The sequence below is a fragment of the Gadus chalcogrammus genome, chromosome 4 (assembly GCF_026213295.1).
Source record: "Gadus chalcogrammus isolate NIFS_2021 chromosome 4, NIFS_Gcha_1.0, whole genome shotgun sequence".
NCBI classification, from domain to species: domain Eukaryota; kingdom Metazoa; phylum Chordata; class Actinopteri; order Gadiformes; family Gadidae; genus Gadus; species Gadus chalcogrammus.
In genome coordinates, this window is record NC_079415.1 from 30,663,670 (window position 1) to 30,681,068 (window position 17,399).

The 17,399-nt window shown below is 42.7% G+C and overlaps 1 protein-coding gene across 5 annotated transcripts; it reads right to left on the reverse strand.

Moving 5' to 3' along the window:
* Window positions 1-989: 989 nt before the first annotated feature.
* LOC130380441 (zinc finger protein 160-like) lies at window positions 990-16,381 on the reverse strand. Of its 5 annotated transcripts, none has more exons than XM_056587651.1 (9): window positions 15,460-16,381; window positions 14,488-14,621; window positions 12,478-12,758; window positions 8,270-8,333; window positions 7,553-7,665; window positions 7,226-7,292; window positions 6,026-6,963; window positions 5,701-5,767; window positions 990-5,440 (listed from the first exon to the last, which is right to left on the reverse strand). In XM_056587651.1, exons 2-9 carry the CDS (start codon window positions 14,576-14,578, stop codon window positions 4,221-4,223), a joined length of 2,841 nt encoding a protein of 946 aa, XP_056443626.1. In that variant the 5' UTR covers window positions 14,579-14,621; window positions 15,460-16,381; the 3' UTR covers window positions 990-4,220. The 5 variants fall into 5 exon arrangements, with proteins under 5 accessions (XP_056443626.1, XP_056443627.1, XP_056443625.1 ...); XM_056587652.1 differs by having other exon boundaries at window positions 5,701-5,764; window positions 7,226-7,289; window positions 8,270-8,336; XM_056587650.1 differs by having other exon boundaries at window positions 7,226-7,289; window positions 8,270-8,336.
* Between the last annotated feature and the right edge of the window lie 1,018 nt (window positions 16,382-17,399).

Genomic DNA, 17,399 nt, shown 5'->3' on the forward strand with positions numbered 1-17,399 from the left:
ATAGTTCAAGACCCCACAGGGTCACCCAAGAATTTCAGGACATTCTGATGCGTAGTTTCAAAATAAAAGCCCACCAAAGATGAGACATATTACATATGATTTTGGATTCAATTTAAAATAAAATGCCCTGTTATTTCAGGATCATCTCACTTCAGGGTTATAGTTCAAGACCCCATGGGGTCACACAAGAAGTTTCAGAACATTCTGATGTGGAGTTTCAAAGTAAAAGCCAACCAAAATCTCCAATATGAGACATATTACATATGATTTTGGATTGAACTATCGCCCTGCAGTGAAATGAGCCTGGAATAACAGGGCATTTTCTTTTAAATCGTATCCAAAATCATATGTAATATGTCTCATATTGGAATGTTTGGTGGGCTTTTATTTTGAAATTAAATACCACAACGGCCGTACACTTCCTTTGATAGTATTTGCTTTTATTGACTGTCTTTTTGTATGTACCCGACGAATGCTTTTATTTGAAACTAGTTCTGAGACGCTATTACCGTAATGGCTAGTATATACAGGTACGGCAAAAAACTGAGTCGGCTGGCTTGACCGCCGATCTTGATGAGTCGGCTGGTTTGACCGCAGTCAATAAAATTAACCCACTGGTTCTTCAACGGCTCGGGTGAATTAACAAAATATAGACGTTTGTGTTCATTTGTACATCCAAACACTGAGCAACTACGATGCTTCGCTCGTTTGCAAGCCACGGTGTCTCTCAAGGAAAGAACTATGTGTAAACTTTCGTAACAGATTTTCTCATGGGCGGTCGGGACAAATAATCTGGCCGGGCAAAATAAGAGAAAGGGGAGGTAACATTTCCCCGTAATTTATTTTTTCATTGAACACACACACACACACACACACACACACACACACACACACACACACACACACACACACACACACACACACACACACACACACACACACACACACACACACACACACACACACACACACACACACACACACACACACACACACACACAATAAACAGAAAAAGAAGAGACCCGACACAAACCCAACCCCTGATTAATCATGGTAGGTTTGTTATCCTACCAAGAGTATTAAAGAAACACTTGACACTACACTGTGTCTTGTGTTTCAACTCATTGTAGTAATTTGGAGCCGATTGGACAATTCAGCCAATTAATCAAATAGGTTACCTCCCTCAGCAGCATTCGTGCATTGCAAAACATGACTACATGCAGAGAGAAGTGATAGTTAGTTAGCAGAGTCGTAAAAGCACTTTCTACCCATTTCAGTGGAGGAATGGACTCCTCATGCAATGTTATACTTAAAAGGATCAAGTAAATTACATATTAATCAAGTCTTTCGGCATGTATTTAAAAAAAAAAAATGATACAACGGTCCCAAACAGCATTTGAAATAGACCTTGAGACTCGGGTAAAACACTATAGGACATTGATCATGATATGCCTCAATATCAGGGGCCGTATTCACAAAGCATTTTATCTTACCGCTAGGAGTGCTCCTAACTCGCGCTAAAACATTTTACGTAGGAGTTTTTTCTTAAAAGTTATTCACAAAGCCGCTGAGACCTACTCTTACTAAGGATAAATCACAAAGAGTGAACTAAGAGTGACGCGCCGTTGCTATGGATTACGGCAATTCTCGTGCACGAGTTTAGAAGCGGTCAGTTCGGTGATTGGTTGTTCAGACGAGCCCACTGAATCACCGAAAAACCAGGAAATAGCCTAGGCTAGAAATTAATTCCTATTAAGTAGTTATAGTGCAGTTAGCAGAATACACGCATGATGACAATTTTGTGCAGACCACGATAATGGCGTTGTAGCCTGCACGTTCAAGAGAGAGAAAGCAAACAATAAAAATACGTAAAATGTAAAAGAAAATAAATGTTATGAACTACGCAAGTGTTGACTGATTTGTGCCAAGGTGTTTACCCAAACTGTGTTTTCAAAGTGATCCCTAAATGCCAGTCCACTCGGTTCCACAGGGCCAAATTCATTGTCATGTTGATCGCCATCATCATCATCATCATCATCATCGTCTGGCTGTGGAATGTTCCTCCGCTTGCAGAGGTTGTGTAGAATGGCACATACAGTGATTACTGTGCTTGCCCTCTCTGGGGTGAGGCGTATTTCGCCGTGGAGGACATGAGACCGACGTTTCATCTGCCCAATTCCTCTCTCCACAACATTTCGTGTATGTTTGTGTGCTCTAGCATAGATGGAGGAAATCAGTAAACAATAATAAATATGGATTCAACAAATAAAAGGCGTCAAAGAGCCAATACGATGTGTTTTACGCATAGGACTAAGCGCAATCTGCGTAATCACTTACATGTTATACTTTAACTGTGCTCCCGGTTGTGGATTGAGGTAGGGTGTTTAGAGACACGTGTTGCATGGATAGGCACTGTCACCCAGCAAGTGACACCCAACTGGTACCTCAAAAAGCTGCCTCAGACCGCTCACCATTAAAATGCGCGAATCATGGGTAGCTGAAGTTCCAGGCCACTTTGCAACAACATCCAGTAGGCTATGTTAAAATTTGCATCAAAAACAACCTGCGTGTTGATGGAATGCACTTTCTTCCTATTGACGAACACGTCCTCGTCTTTTGATGGCGCAATTATTTTTATGTGCGTCCCGTCAATAGCACCGACCACACCGGGCATACCTGCAATTGCCATGAAGTTGGCTTTGATCCTGTGTAATTGTTGAATGTCCAAAGGAAAGTTTATGGCACGGCTGACTGATGGTTGCGATATCTTTAAATCGTCGGCATTGCAAAGTTGCATTTCCCCTGTTGCTAAATAACGTAGTGTGGCCAAACATTTTATTTCGGGACTATTCTGATTATTCCTGTTAGTCGGGGATGTTATTGCATCGCGCACTAACTCCACAACAAGTTGAATACCCTAACATTTCGTCTCGCAGGCATTTTACGATTCTTTGTGAATAGGTCTTACTGAGTTAGGAGTCCTCTTGAGGACTTTTAAGCTCTCCTAGACTTAGGTGCTACTTTTAGGCCTAAAATACTTTGTGAATTGCTCTTAGTGAAAAAAGTTAGGAGTCCTAAATTTAAGAGTGACACGCCCATTATTTTTAGGAGTTACTCCTAAATTCGCCAGTTAGGACCTACTTTTAGCCCTAAGATCCTTTGTGAATACGGCCCCAGAATAACAACCATGGGTCAAATAGCAATGGCTCGTTGAATGAAAGTGAAAGTAGTGCAAGCTTGTCCAGGCCCTGCAAGTCAGGATGTAGGCTATGAATCAGAATATTTTTTTAGCTAGTGGGCATCCCAGAAACCAATTCTATATTTTCTTTGGGAGGACCCCCGTCCATTACTGCACCCCACCGACGAATTGGATCACCACCAGCCGCTGCTGTAAACAGGGAGTGAAGGGTGACCAATGCTAGGAATCTTCTGACTTTGTCCCGTTAGAATAATGCTGCATTCTAGAGGAAGGACCGGCTTAAACTGAGCATCACTGAGATCTAGACATTTAACCAGGGACCATTTAAAATGGTTCATCTTCAACCATTATGATACAATCCATCCAAGGTAGTTAGCATTAAGCGCAAAGAATGGAAAGGTAAGTGGAATGAACACAATCATGTATAATGTGGGGTTCAATCGCAGTCTATTTCACAAGTGAACTTTGCAGGCTTTTTGTAATAAGCTAACAAAGATAAGGGTAATGAGTGTCGTGGCAATATCAAGCAGACTTTAACATACAAATTATATAATCCCCGTTTGAATAATGTCAATTTCAATGAATTTCTAACCATTCTCCATGGAACTAGAGATACCTCCCGCCCTCTCTAATTGAAAGGTGTTGAGATAGTGAGATAGTTTTGGATTTGCAACTGTGGGCACCAAGTTTGATACTGAGGCCAATCCAAAGACTTCTTTGTTGTGTAGATTCCTTTAACTGTCTTGCAGCCATGTCCACTTCATCCCTATTGTGAATTGCAATTCAACTTGGTCTCTCCTCTGGCCAATCCTACACTCCACGAAAATCAGTCGAATCAAAAGTTGAAGGTGTTTAATCATGATGAAAAGAAAAACTAAAAGCAGTAATTTCAATCAATACAGGACAGAGGTCTCAATCAAAGCGTCCCGTTACCCCGTGTCAAAGTGTGCTTGAGCATGTGCACACGCAAATTGCTTGGGTCGCTGTAGCTGGCGTTGCAATGCACTAACAGGCAGGGCTTCTAACCGGAGTGAGTCCTCATGTGGTTCTTCAGGGTGCCTTGCTGACTGAAGCGCATCGTGCATTGGTCACACTTGTAGGGCTTCTCGCCGGAGTGAGTCCTCATGTGGATATTCAGGTTGCTTTTCAGACTGAAGCACTTCGTGCATTGGTCACACTTGTAGGGCTTCTCCCCAGAGTGAGTCACCATGTGGCGCTTCAGGTGGTCTTTCAGAATGAAGCCCTTCGTGCATTGTTCACACTTGTAGGGCTTCTCCCCAGAGTGAGTCATCATGTGGCGCTTCAGGCGGCATTTCAGACGGAAGCATTTCTTGCATTGGTCACACTTGTAGGGATTCTCCCCAGAGTGAGTTCTCATGTGGTGCTTCAGGAGGTCTTTCAGAATGAAGCCCTTCGTGCATTGTTCACACTTGTAGGGCTTCTCCCCAGAGTGAATTCTCATGTGGCGCTTCAGGAGGTCTTTCAGACTGAAGCACTTCGTGCATTGGTCACACCTGTATGGCTTCTCACCGGAGTGAGTCCTCAAGTGGCCCGTCAAGTGGCTTTTCTGACTGAACCACTTCGTGCATTGGTCACACTTGTAGGGCTTCTCCCCAGAGTGAGTCCTCAGGTGGATCTTCAGGTCGCATTTCCGCTGGAAGCGCTTCGTGCATTGGTCACACCTATAGGGCCTCTCCCCAGGGTGAGTCATTATGTGGCAATTCAGGTGGCTTGTGCTTCGGCAGCGCTTCGTGCATTGGTCACACTTGTAGGGCTTCTCACCGGAGTGAGTCCTCATGTGGCTCTTCAAGTGGCTTTTCAGACTGAAGCCCTTCGTGCATTGGTCACACTTGTAGGGCTTTTCCCCGGAGTGAGTCCTCATGTGGACAATCATATTGGCATTGTTGGGAATAACCTTTCCACACAAGACACCGGGCCGGCCCTTGCGGCAGCCCTGATGCCCAGTCAGCTCCTCAAGGCGGACGAGTCGCACACTGCAGTTCAGGCTCTTGGCCACGCTGTGGTCTGAGGACAGCGAGCTCAAGGCCTCCAGTTCTGACGCTGCAAAAAGGGTGTCATGGCCGTCCACCGCCAGTGGGCCCTCCCCTTGTCCGTAAACGCTCAGGATGCGCAGCTCCCCGCTGTGACTTGACATGTGGGAGGAGCCAGGGGCGTCCACACGCAGACTCTCCGAGGTGGCGCCGCGCTGCGTGCTGCAGTCTCTGATGTCATTGCCGTCTTCTTCAGAGAGGAAAACAGAGAGAAAGTAATGTTTTAATTAATCTTTTTCACAAAAGGTATACAGTATGTACTTTGTACACACTTGTGTATTGGAAGAACTATATTTGGACATTCTTTCCAACTTCTGTTTGTTGATTATGCATTTTCCTTGTCGCCCTTTGGATGGTCAAGGGTTAAAGGCTCCTGCTGAGAAGGCAAAATCGAGTACATTCTCAGTTTATCAGTTGTTTTCTTGCATAGATGCAATGTGTATTACCAACCTACGGCGGGCATGCCTCGACCAATATCCTCTTCTACCTTGATTGAAATGGTGTCTGGTGTCTGCTGCTTTCCACATAATGAAGGAAACACACAAGACATATTCTTTCATTTTCACAGAATAGTTGTCAATCCCCACTACCGACAGATTAGGCATTTTTACACTGCACTTGGAACGTCCTGCAATTTCAATGACTTCCCTGTGTATTTATTTTAATCTGAGTGTAGGTGTGAGAAGGTGGAGGATTTCACCTTCTCACAGTAGGCTAAAACACTATTAATTATTTACAAGTGCAAAAATGCCAACATATTCTTTATTCTGCTAACCAGCAGTTCCTCGCTGTGGCTGGACATGTGGGAGGAGCCAGGGGCGACTACACCCAGATTCTCTGAGGTGTCGTTGCGCTGAGTGCTACGGTCTCCAAAGGCATCGCAGTCTTCTGCAGAGGGAGAAAAAAAGGGCTTCTCCCCAGAGTGAGTTCTCATGTGGCGCTTCAGGAGGTCTTTCAGACTGAAGCACTTCGTGCATTGGTCACACCTGTATGGCTTCTCACCGGAGTGAGTCCTCAAGTGGCCCGTCAAGTGGCTTTTCTGACTGAACCACTTCGTGCATTGGTCACACTTGTAGGGCTTCTCCCCAGAGTGAGTCCTCAGGTGGATCTTCAGGTCGCATTTCCGCTGGAAGCGCTTCGTGCATTGGTCACACCTAAAAGGCCTCTCCCCAGAGTGAGTCATTATGTGGCAATTCAGGTGGCTTGTGCTTCGGCAGCGCTTCGTGCATTGGTCACACTTGTAGGGCTTCTCACCGGAGTGAGTCCTCATGTGGCTCTTCAAGTGCCTTTTCAGACTGAAGCCCTTCGTGCATTGGTCACACTTGTAGGGCTTTTCCCCGGAGTGAGTCCTCATGTGGACAATCATATTGGCATTGTTGGGAATAACCTTTCCACACAAGACACCGGGCCGGCCCTTGCGGCAGCCCTGATGCCCAGTCAGCTCCTCAAGGCGGACGAGTCGCACGCTGCAGTTCAGGCTCTTGGCCACGCTGTGGTCTGAGGACAGCGAGCTCAAGGCCTCCAGTTCTGACGCGGCAAAAAGGGTGTCATGGCCGTCCACCGCCAGTTGGCCCTCCCCTTGTCCGTAAACGCTCAGGATGCGCAGCTCCCCGCTGTGACTTGACATGTGGGAGGAGCCAGGGGCGTCCACACGCAGACTCTCCGAGGTGGCGCCGCGCTGCGTGCTGCAGTCTCTGATGTCATTGCCGTCTTCTTCAGAGAGGAAAACAGAGAGAAAGTAATGTTTTAATTAATCTTTTTCACAAAAGGTATACAGTATGTACTTTGTACACACTTGTGTATTGGAAGAACTATATTTGGACATTCTTTCCAACTTCTGTTTGTTGATTATGCATTTTCCTTGTCGCCCTTTGGATGGTCAAGGGTTAAAGGCTCCTGCTGAGAAGGCAAAATCGAGTACATTCTCAGTTTATCACAGTTGTTTTCTTGCATAGATGCAATGTGTATTACCAACCTACGGCGGGCATGCCTCGACCAATATCCTCTTCTACCTTGATTGAAATGGTGTCTGGTGTCTGCTGCTTTCCACATAAAGAAGGAAACACACACAAGACATATTCTTTCATTTTCACAGAATAGTTGTCAATCCCCACTACCGACAGATTAGGCATTTTTACACTGCACTTGGAACGTACTGCAATTTCAATGTCTTCCCAGTGTATTTATTTTTATCTGAGTGTAGGTGTGAGAAGGTGGAGGATTTCACCTTCTCACAGTAGGCTAAAACACTATTAATTATTTACAAGTGCAAAAATGCCAACATATTCTTTATTCTGCTAACCAGCAGTTCCTCGCTGTGGCTGGACATGTGGGAGGAGCCAGGGGCGACTACACCCAGATTCTCTGAGGTGTCGTTGCGCTGAGTGCTACGGTCTCCAAAGGCATCGCAGTCTTCTGCAGAGGGAGAAAAAAAGGAAAAAGTTATTGTTTTGATACATTATTTGCATAAAGGGAGGCATTGTGTATTTGTACAAGTCAAAGAAACTCTTTAAATGTATGCAACATTGACACAGAGGGTTTAAAATGTGTACTGCTGACAAAGATTCACAGTTCTGGAGAGGGACGTCTCCTCCAGCAACCTCCTCCCTAGACTCAAAGCTCAAGTGGTTGGCCAGGTTAAGGACACTCAACGAACACCAGCGCAAAGTGATCTGATCACAACATGACATGCGAGGCAAGCACAATAATTCTATTTTGACACTAAAAAGCAACAACGTTTCCTTCCCTCTAAGCTGATCAGCTAACATTCATACATTATGAATTCAGTGATGTTTGAGAATGATAAACCAGCTCATGTGGCATCTGTCTTGAAACCCTTCTGGGCTCTTGACTGATTCCATCTTTGAAATGCTACTCCCAAGTTTGACTCGTGTTTTAGCAGGGCGCTGGTCATGATGCTTTTCCAAAGAGGACCAGGCTTTTTAGCGCAGGTAAAATCAAGTACATTCTCAGTTGATCCAGGTCGTTTGCTTGCATAGATGCAATGTGTATAACTAACCCACGGCGGGCAAGCCTCCACCAATATCCTCTTCAACCTTGATTGAAATGGTGTCTGGGGTCTGCTGCTTTCCACATAAAGAAGGAAACACACACAAGATATATTCTTTCATTTACACAGAATAGTTGTCAATCCCCACTACCGACACATTATGCCTTTTCACACTGCCAAGCTGGTTCGGTCGCGGCTTGGCACGCCCTGCAATTTCAATGTCTTGCCCGTGTTAAACCGAGGGGGTAAAATCCCCCTTCCCCCTTGAAGACTTCTATGTTTGCTTTAGCTTTCTGCTAAATCTTAAATACATTGCACTTTCTAAAAAGCTTTTTTAACTTTGCCTTTATTTTCTATTGTAATACTAAAATGCCTTTTTAACTTTGTTATGTTTTCTTTTACTTATCAGTTATTTTATTTTATTGTATGACAATGTTTATATGTGAATCACTGAGTGCCTTGTGTATGAAAAGTGCTACATGAATAAAGTTGCCTTGCCTTCGTCTCTGAGCTGGCTTTCTTGGTTCACCGGAGAAGGCGGGGCTACACACCGAGTGTAGGACTCTTTACAATGAATTGCAAATAAATATTAACATATTTTTTGATTCAAGACCCTCGCATGCAAGAATGAGTTCAAATCTGAGTGTAGGATAAAACGTGATTAACTATTTACAAGTGCAAAGATGCCGAAATATTTTTTTTGGCAAACCACTTTTCTGACGAAGCATTGTAAGGAAAGTTTGCCAGGTACTTTCTCTTAGATCGACCATCTTTCGTCTTCTTTAAATGCGACTGCTCCTCTCCAGTTACAACTATTCATGTTGATATCGCTGCATCGTCTCTGTTGTAGAGACAATGCAGCAACACCTCTACCCAAGCCTCGCCCCTAGAACCGCAAAGCTGTCTTATCGCATTTACATCAAAATGAAACCCCCAATATGTGTAGGGTCAGAGAGGGTTAATAGTAGGGGTGTGAACGGTTACAAAATATTGTAAACGGTTACACAACCCCTTTTTTTTCGTGTACACGGGTAACCGTTTTATTTTAAAAAAAATTAAGTGGACCGCAGTCGCACTATACGAGGGTAGAGTTTAGATCGAATTTCAAGCTTTTGGCCGTGATATTATATATACAAACATTATATTATATACTATTATATTATATATAGAGCTCCGGGAGTCGCAAACGGCAACATTCATTTTCACCTCCGTGCTGCAGTTCACCCCGGACTGCACTGCACTGAGTTTGACGGTTGAACGCTGATTGGCTGTTACGTTACCAGTGGCATATCCAGGACATTTTTACTGGGGTGGCCAAGATGGGACACAAAGCTAGTGTGGGGTGGCCATGGCATAGCGAAGTTTAATACATACACGTACGCAGCCAACTGCGGTTCGAATCCCGGTCCTTTGCTGCATGTTGCATCCCCTCTCTCTCCCATGATTTCCTGTCTCATAACTGTCAAATAAAGGTGTCTATGCTGGTGAAATGACTTCTTTTTTTTTAAAGTCATTTTTTAAATTCCATTTCCACCTATCACAGTCCTCAAGTATATCTGGTTATTTTAACATGTCTATTTTTAATCAGTAATTATGTTCAGAATAGGGTAAACATTTTCTAAGAGCCATTTCCTCATAGTGGATTAAAGTCCTCATCTCTTCACAAGTTAAATTAGAGTAGCAAAATGCAACTGCTCTTAACTCATCCTATATAATAACATTAATCAGCTCATCATCTGTGTCACCTGTATTGTTACCTGTGTTTGCTTTACTAATTGAGGCGCCATCTTGTGGTTACATAAAACACAGCAATCCAGGCAACAGAACAAACCAAAATGCTTTAAGATAGACCTTATTAAAAAGTGTATCTGTAAGCAAAGGATAAATTAAGCTTGTAAGGAAAAAAACAAAAATGTTAGTTGTTTTTGCTTTACATGCTTAGTTTATGTTATTATTTAGCTTAGATCTAATTTGTTGGAGATACTGGAATTCGATTTTTTTGGTTTGTTCTTTGCTTTGGTGTGTTTTTATTTAACCACAAGATGGCACCTAAATTAGTAAAGCAAACATAGGTAACAATACAGGTGACACAGAGGATGGCCTGATGACTGAATAATGTTATTCTATAGGATGCCTTGTGATGTATGAAAATGTGCAAAAAGTGGGTTTTCAACCCAGACAGTATTCATGTCCAGGGCCCTGATGAAGGTATAAACGTTGGCTTTGATTCAACATAAATTATGAAGTTTATTTAAATCAAACAGTTAAGCCTTAGAATCACAAATTAACTTGATAAATATACATAAACAATTGTAACATAAACCAAACAAATCTTAACTCCAAAGTATATACTATAAAGTAATGTTAGGTAAACCTTCAAACTCTCATGAACAATAGAGGATTCTAATAATAGTAACAAAGTGCAATAGAGGTAGCTAGTTCTTGCTTTTGCTCATTCTCCTGCTACAAAATGCTTTCACATAGGCCATAAGACCACAAGACAAGACTTAAAGTCCAATGCAATGCCACCAGACCAAATATAACTTGGAACCCCTTAAATAACAGCTTTGACTCCATTAAAATGTCAAAAAGAAAGGAGGTGTCAACAATGTGCCTAATTATGTCTATTTATAGGATCTACAAAGGTTTATTTTTACATAACTACCACTCTTACAACTCACTTTTAATAACACAATTAACACATATTGCATCTCAAGCATTTGTGGCATTTGAATGCAACAAATAAGACACAGCTTGTTCTTGTGTTATAGCTACTTAAATCTAGACTGTCACACTATGTTTCACACACTGGTTGGCCAAAAATATAACATTAGCTCTATTGAACACACACATCTGCAAAAAACACCATCAGTCTTCAGTCCAGAAAACATCTTTTCATATTTCATGGCGGTATCCAAAACACTAACGTTACATGCTTAACTTGGTTTGCAGGCTGCTAAGCTAGCTAGTGCAGTAGTTCGTCTTTTAGCTGCTACTTAGTGCTGGATAAAGTTTTCCTACACATTCAGAGGGAACTACGATATAACTAAACATTAAATTACCATACCTCTCAACGACAGATTTCAGCGTCTTTATCGTTTTTATATTGTTCACGTTGTCACTGTGACCGTTGTCGTCCTCCTGTTTCACGGACCAGCAGCATGTGCAGCGCGCTCATCTCATGGGTCACCTGACCTGCATAGCTAAATGTCCGCCGAGCAGAAATCAGCTCTCACAGCCTCAGTACGACCATTACTGTGTTAGTTAAAAATGTAAAACTGACCCTAAATCAGTTGATCAGCTGTCATCATTGATTGACAGTATTTCTCTTATTTCTTGTGTTGACGAACTTGACCAACTACCTATCAGATCTGGGGTGGCCACAGGGGTGGCCAATGAGCTTTCAGGGGTGGCCCTGGCCACCCCAGGCCACCCCCTAGAATCGCCACTGTACGTTACACATGTGACTCTGTGGCCACGCTGTTGAACGCCGATTGGCTGTCATCACGCGTCATAACGTGAAATTTGCGTCAAAGTTCAAATATTTGAACTCGAGCGAATTCTTTTCGCGCAACAAATTCTCGTGAACGCGCTCGCCTGTGCACGGCAAAAGTGTGGCGTGACAAATCAAAACTTGCGCCGGTTTTCTCTCGCGAAAAAATTGCCCGATACGCGTCTCTGCGTTCACTTTGTATGGGATCTTGTCGCCCCGTCGCGTTTGGTGTGAACGTACGGTTGAGGCCAGCACTGGAACCGTGAACTTACACGTTACATGACGTAGCCTAATGCCCGGTTTTCAGTTACCCAACATTTATCGCGTGCATTTATTAGCTCCTTAATGTTGTCCAATTGGAACATTTGCAGCTTTATTAATCGCTAAATAAATAGTATGTGTTATTTTTTATTTAAATATTTGTTTTTTTCGGTTTTCGTTTACTGATTTTTCCTAAACGGTTATGATTTACTTACCGGTTACACGTGTACACGTGTACCCGGTCACACCCCTAGTTAATATGGGTGCGAAATAAAGCCTAGTGTCAATTACCTCGGTCAATGTAAACGCGCGGATCACACAGGGGAAAGTTGGGCATAAGACGGGCATATTTGGCAGTGTAAAAACGTTTACTGAATCATAAAGGTGTGGGCTTTGGGCTATGGGTGTGTTTTAGAGTTGTATCAGAGGAAGCCTCTCTTTTGGATTTTGAATGATTTCCAACCTGCACACTCAGCTCCTTGCGGCAGACCAGCCGCTCGCCGCGCTCCAGGCTCTTGGCCACGCTGTGGTCCGCAGACAGCGAGTTCAGGGCCTCCACTTCAGACACGGTGAAGAGGGTGTCATGGCTGTCCGTCGCCAAAGGGCCCTCCCCTTTTCCGTAGACGCTCAGAATCTTCAGTTCCTCGCTGTGGATGGACATGTGGGAGGAGCCAGGGGCGTCCTCACCCAGAATCTCTGAGGGGGCGTTGCGCTGAGTGCTACGGTCTCTAAAGGCATCGCAGTCTTTTGCAGAGGGAGAAAAAAAGGAAAAATCAATTATTTTGATTAGGGATGCAAATTATCGAGTAATTCATTAATCGATAGTTGTTTCATCTTATCGATCGATGATCGATTAATTGATAAGCGGCAATTCTTCTGAGAAGCTGAATTTCCTTCTGAATGTGACACATTTAGGTGGTAATTCAACGAAGTCGTTTAGTTGTTGTACTTTAAAATACATTTACATTTAGGGCATTTAGCAGACGCTTTTATCCAAAGCGACTTACAAGTACATTTGTCAAAAATACTTCCACAAATTGTGCATTTGGCGTCTTTGTCGTCATTAACCAACTTAAAGTGGCTCCATACTGCACTCCGTTTTGCCCTCTTCATCGTGTCACTTGCTGTGTTCGAAATCGTTCCCTATTCCCTATATAGTGTACATGATATAGTGCACTATATAGGGAATAAGGAACGAGAATTCGGACACTACGCTGAACATTTCTAAACGTCATTTGCGTCAGTAAATGCGCCGGGTATTTGTGTGACGCAGACAGATGCGCCCACATCAAGTAAACAAACCGGGCACTCACGACGAAAGCTGGAGGTTGTATTGATGTTGAATGTTACATTTCCTTGTTTAATTAATTTTGAATGTTAAATATTCTATGTTAAATCCCAAATAAATTGTTGACATTTCTAAACGAATGCCGGAGACTCCATCATTAAATGTATTATTTTTCGCGGTTATTCGGCTTCTTCTCCCCTGGAAAAATACAACCGCATTGCATTGTGGTATACGGCAGTAACATGTAGGGAACATCGTATGTACCCTATTTTAAGTCCACTATATAGTGCCCTATATAGTGGACCACTGAGAATTCGAACACCCTAGAAAATGGCGTGCACCCTATTTAGTGCACTACATCCATGATAGGGAACGATTTCGAACACGGCTAGTAGTGTCCCGCTTTTCGTTTGTCTTGTTCTGCTTCGCTTGTGTTCCCGCGTGTGCGTCAAGTACGTCTGGCGTCAAGCGCGCCCTCTGGTGGACGGTTGGGGAATTACGGGTTAAAAATGCGATTAATTGCAAGTAATTTATTTTAATCGAGTAATCTCTTATCGACAATTAATCGATAATCGATTAATTGTTTGCATCCCTAATTTTGATACATTATTTGCATAAAGGGAGGCATTGTGTATTTGTACACATGAGAGAAACTCTTTAAATGTATGTAACATTGACACAGAGGGTTTAAAATGTGTACTGCTGACAAAGATTCACAGTTTTGGTGAGTGACTTCTCCTCCAGCACCCTCCTCCCTAGACTCAAAGCTCAAGTGGTTGGCCAGGTTAAGGACACTCAACGAATACCAGCGCAAAGTGATCGGATCACAACATGACAAGCGAGACAAGCGCAATAATTCTATTTTGACACTAAAAAGCAACAACGTGTCCTTCCCTCTAAACTGATCAGCTAACATTCATGCATTATGAATTCATTGATGTTTGAGAATGATAAACCAGCTCATGTTGCATCTGTCTTGAAACCCTTCTGGGCTCTTGACTGATTCCATCTTTGAAATGCAACTCCCAAGTTTGACTCGTGTTTTAGCAGGGCGCTGGTCCTGATGCTTTTCCAAAGAGGACCAGGCTTTTTAGCACAGTTAGAATCTAGCATCAGCCTAGAATCTATGCTGCCTAGAATCTACTACATCATAGAAAAAAAATACTCAATGAGGAAAGTACAGACCTTCACTTTTAAAATGGGGCTGCAAAGACTTTAAGGATAGCTTTGTGCCTACAAATATGCGTTTCCAGGTGTTCTTTCTGGCAGGCGACATCCTTTGAGAGAAAATGCTGAATGTAAGCACTTGATGAGCTGGCCTGCGTAGAGACAACAAAGTAAAATCAGTACTCAATTTTTTACATTGCATATAGTCCAGGTGCAAGTTGTAAGAAGATAAGCATGTTTAGTGAATTACATTAGCCTAATACTGAAAATGAGTTCTATGAAATGATATTACATCCTTGATTTGTTTACATATTTTATAGTTCATCTCATCAACTCAAATCAATACCATGACATCAAGCTCTGCAGAAATGTGCTAATAACCCTTTGATTTGAATCAGGTGTGAAGGGGAAAACATGCCTATAATAGTGCGTTCCAGGTACACTTTTTTACCTGTAAATAACCAGCTAAAATTGGGAGTACAAGAGGGTAGAAGGGTTTGAAAACACGGGATGCCTGGAACGCACCATTAGGGTGAGTTTAACAGGTCATAAATGATCTCATCAGTAAAACGCTAGAACTACTGCGGTCCAGTGGCCGGTAAAATACAGTTGTATTCGTTTGTTGTATGGTGAGCAGCAGACATTGTAAAACATTTCATTCCCTTGGTATCCAAGCAGCAGAGATCAATGCCTGTACCCCCTTTGTTGAATTGTGCCCATTCTCGTGTGATGCCCCTCGCTTGCTGAGGTGAACACTCGAGTTACAGTGTGTGTATTATATGAATGAATGGGAGGCCATGTTTTAGTCCGCTGTCCTTGCTTTAATAGGTCCATGGTATATTTACACACATAACTGATACTATCGACCTTTACATTAGCGATAGTAACTTGGCTGTTAGCTGTAGCGCTAATGCTAAAGCAACATTATCATGCTAACAAGGTAACCATATACAGTAAATCAACACAATGAAATGGCGTTAGTTAACTTACTTTTTCGAGGTTTGTAGCTGAGCCGAGGAGAGCTGGTACTGATCCAGACTTGATTTTCAGACATTGAGCAAGTCCAGCTCTGTATTGGCCCAAGTTGAGGAAGCAGTCGTCAGTGAAATGATTGGCGCAGACTGGCGCATTTCCAGAGACAATAAAATTAACCCACTGGTTCTTCAGCGGCTCGGATGAATGAACAAAATATAGACTTTTGTGTTGATTTGTACATCCAAACACTAAGCAACGGCGATGATTCGCTCGTTTGCAAACCACGGTGTCTTCTTCTTCTCCTTCTTTTTGGTTTTATTGGCAGTTGGCAAACAAACATGTGCATTACCGCCACCTACTGGTTTCTTTATGCGTCTTTATTTACTATTGTAACCCTGAGTTACCCGGATTTCATATTTTCTTTATCAAATGTGTTTCTTTTAGATATCCAAATACGTGCCTATAGCATCTATCTCCTGACATCTTCCTTAATATATTCACCAACTCATATCTTTCTTTAATTTCTGCCAACTTATCCTGCATTTGTCGTCTCTCTACTTCATACTTCCTACAGCTGTTCATTACATGATCCACAGTTTCCTGCTCCTCACAATGATCACACCTCCCTGTGTCATGTTTTCCAACAATAAATAACGATGCATTTAGCCCTGTATGTCCAAATCTCAGCCTTGATATTACGGTTTCTTCCCTTCTGCTCCTTCCTGTTCCCCTGGCCTCTCCTACTTTCCTCTGAATTTTATAAAACCACCTTCCCTTCCTCTCCTCCTCCCACCTCTTCTGCCATTTCTCCTTCATTTTCCTTTTAATTATGTTTTTACCCTCCATCTTGCTGATATTTATACGTAATTCAATTTCCTCACATTTTGTTGCCTCTTTTGCCACCTTATCTACCACCTCATTCCCTCTCACTCCAATATGTGCCGGTACCCACACAAACACCTCTGTTATACCCATCATCTCTATTCTATATAAAATCTGTTTTATCTCTATTAAAATGTCCGGCCTGCTATCCGACTTACTGCTCTGTAGACTAGTTAAAACTGAACTTGAGTCCGAACATATTAAAACACTTACTGGTCTAGTTTCCTCTACCCAATGTATTGCCAATAAAATTGCAATCATTTCTGCTGTATACACCGATACTTCATCACTGACCCTTTTACCCACCCGCACCCGAAACTCCGGGACCCAAAATGCCACTCCTACTTTACTTTCTGCACTCTTTGATCCATCTGTATATATCTTTACATACCCATAGAACTCATCAATATACTCCTGCACACTTAGGGCATTACAAACAAACTCTCTATCTTTATTTTTCCTTTCTAAAATTGTCAGATCTACTGTAGCATCTGGAAGAATCCAGGGTGCGAGTGCTGGTATTGGTACTGTTGGACTAAACTGTATCTTTTCAATTCCAATTTCTTTTGCCCTCTGCACTGCTGTCCAACCAAAATTCCTAACTTCCTTTTTCTCTTTTTCCCAACTAGGTTTTAACGTGTCTTGCGCTGGATGGTCCTTGTTGCTATGTCCTTGTAAATGCACCCAGTATGTCAGTGACAATTGCAGCCTTCTCAGATCAATAGGCATGACCCCCATTTCTACCTGCAGCGCAGCTATAGGTGTTGTTTCAAAACCGCCTGTACATAAACGCAATGCCTGATTCTGTATCCCTTCCAGTTTCTTCATATGTGTCTCTGCTGCTGCCCCATATACCACACTCTCATAATCTATAAACGCTCTAATTAAACCATCATATATACCCTTTAGTGCCACTCTATCCGCCCCCCACTCTTTTCCAACTAGACACCTCATTATATTTATAACCTTTTTACATTTCTCCACAACCTTCTGAATGTGTATATTCCATGTTAACCTTTCATCAAACCACATTCCTAATAACTTAAAGTGTTTTACTCTTTTTAGGTCTTGTT

Excerpts from the sequence above, each read along its gene's own strand:
- LOC130380441 (XM_056587647.1), bottom strand. The coding sequence starts at position 14,578 with ATGTCGCCTGCCAGAAAGAACACCTGGAAACGCATATTTGTAGGCACA. Across the intron at positions 8,337-12,477 it reads GCAAGGAGCTGAGTGTGCAG|CAGCAGACCCCAGACACCAT; the intron begins GTTGGAAATCAT and ends TTATGTGGAAAG. Across the intron at positions 7,293-7,552 it reads GCCACAGCGAGGAACTGCTG|CAGCAGACACCAGACACCAT; the intron begins GTTAGCAGAATA and ends TTATGTGGAAAG.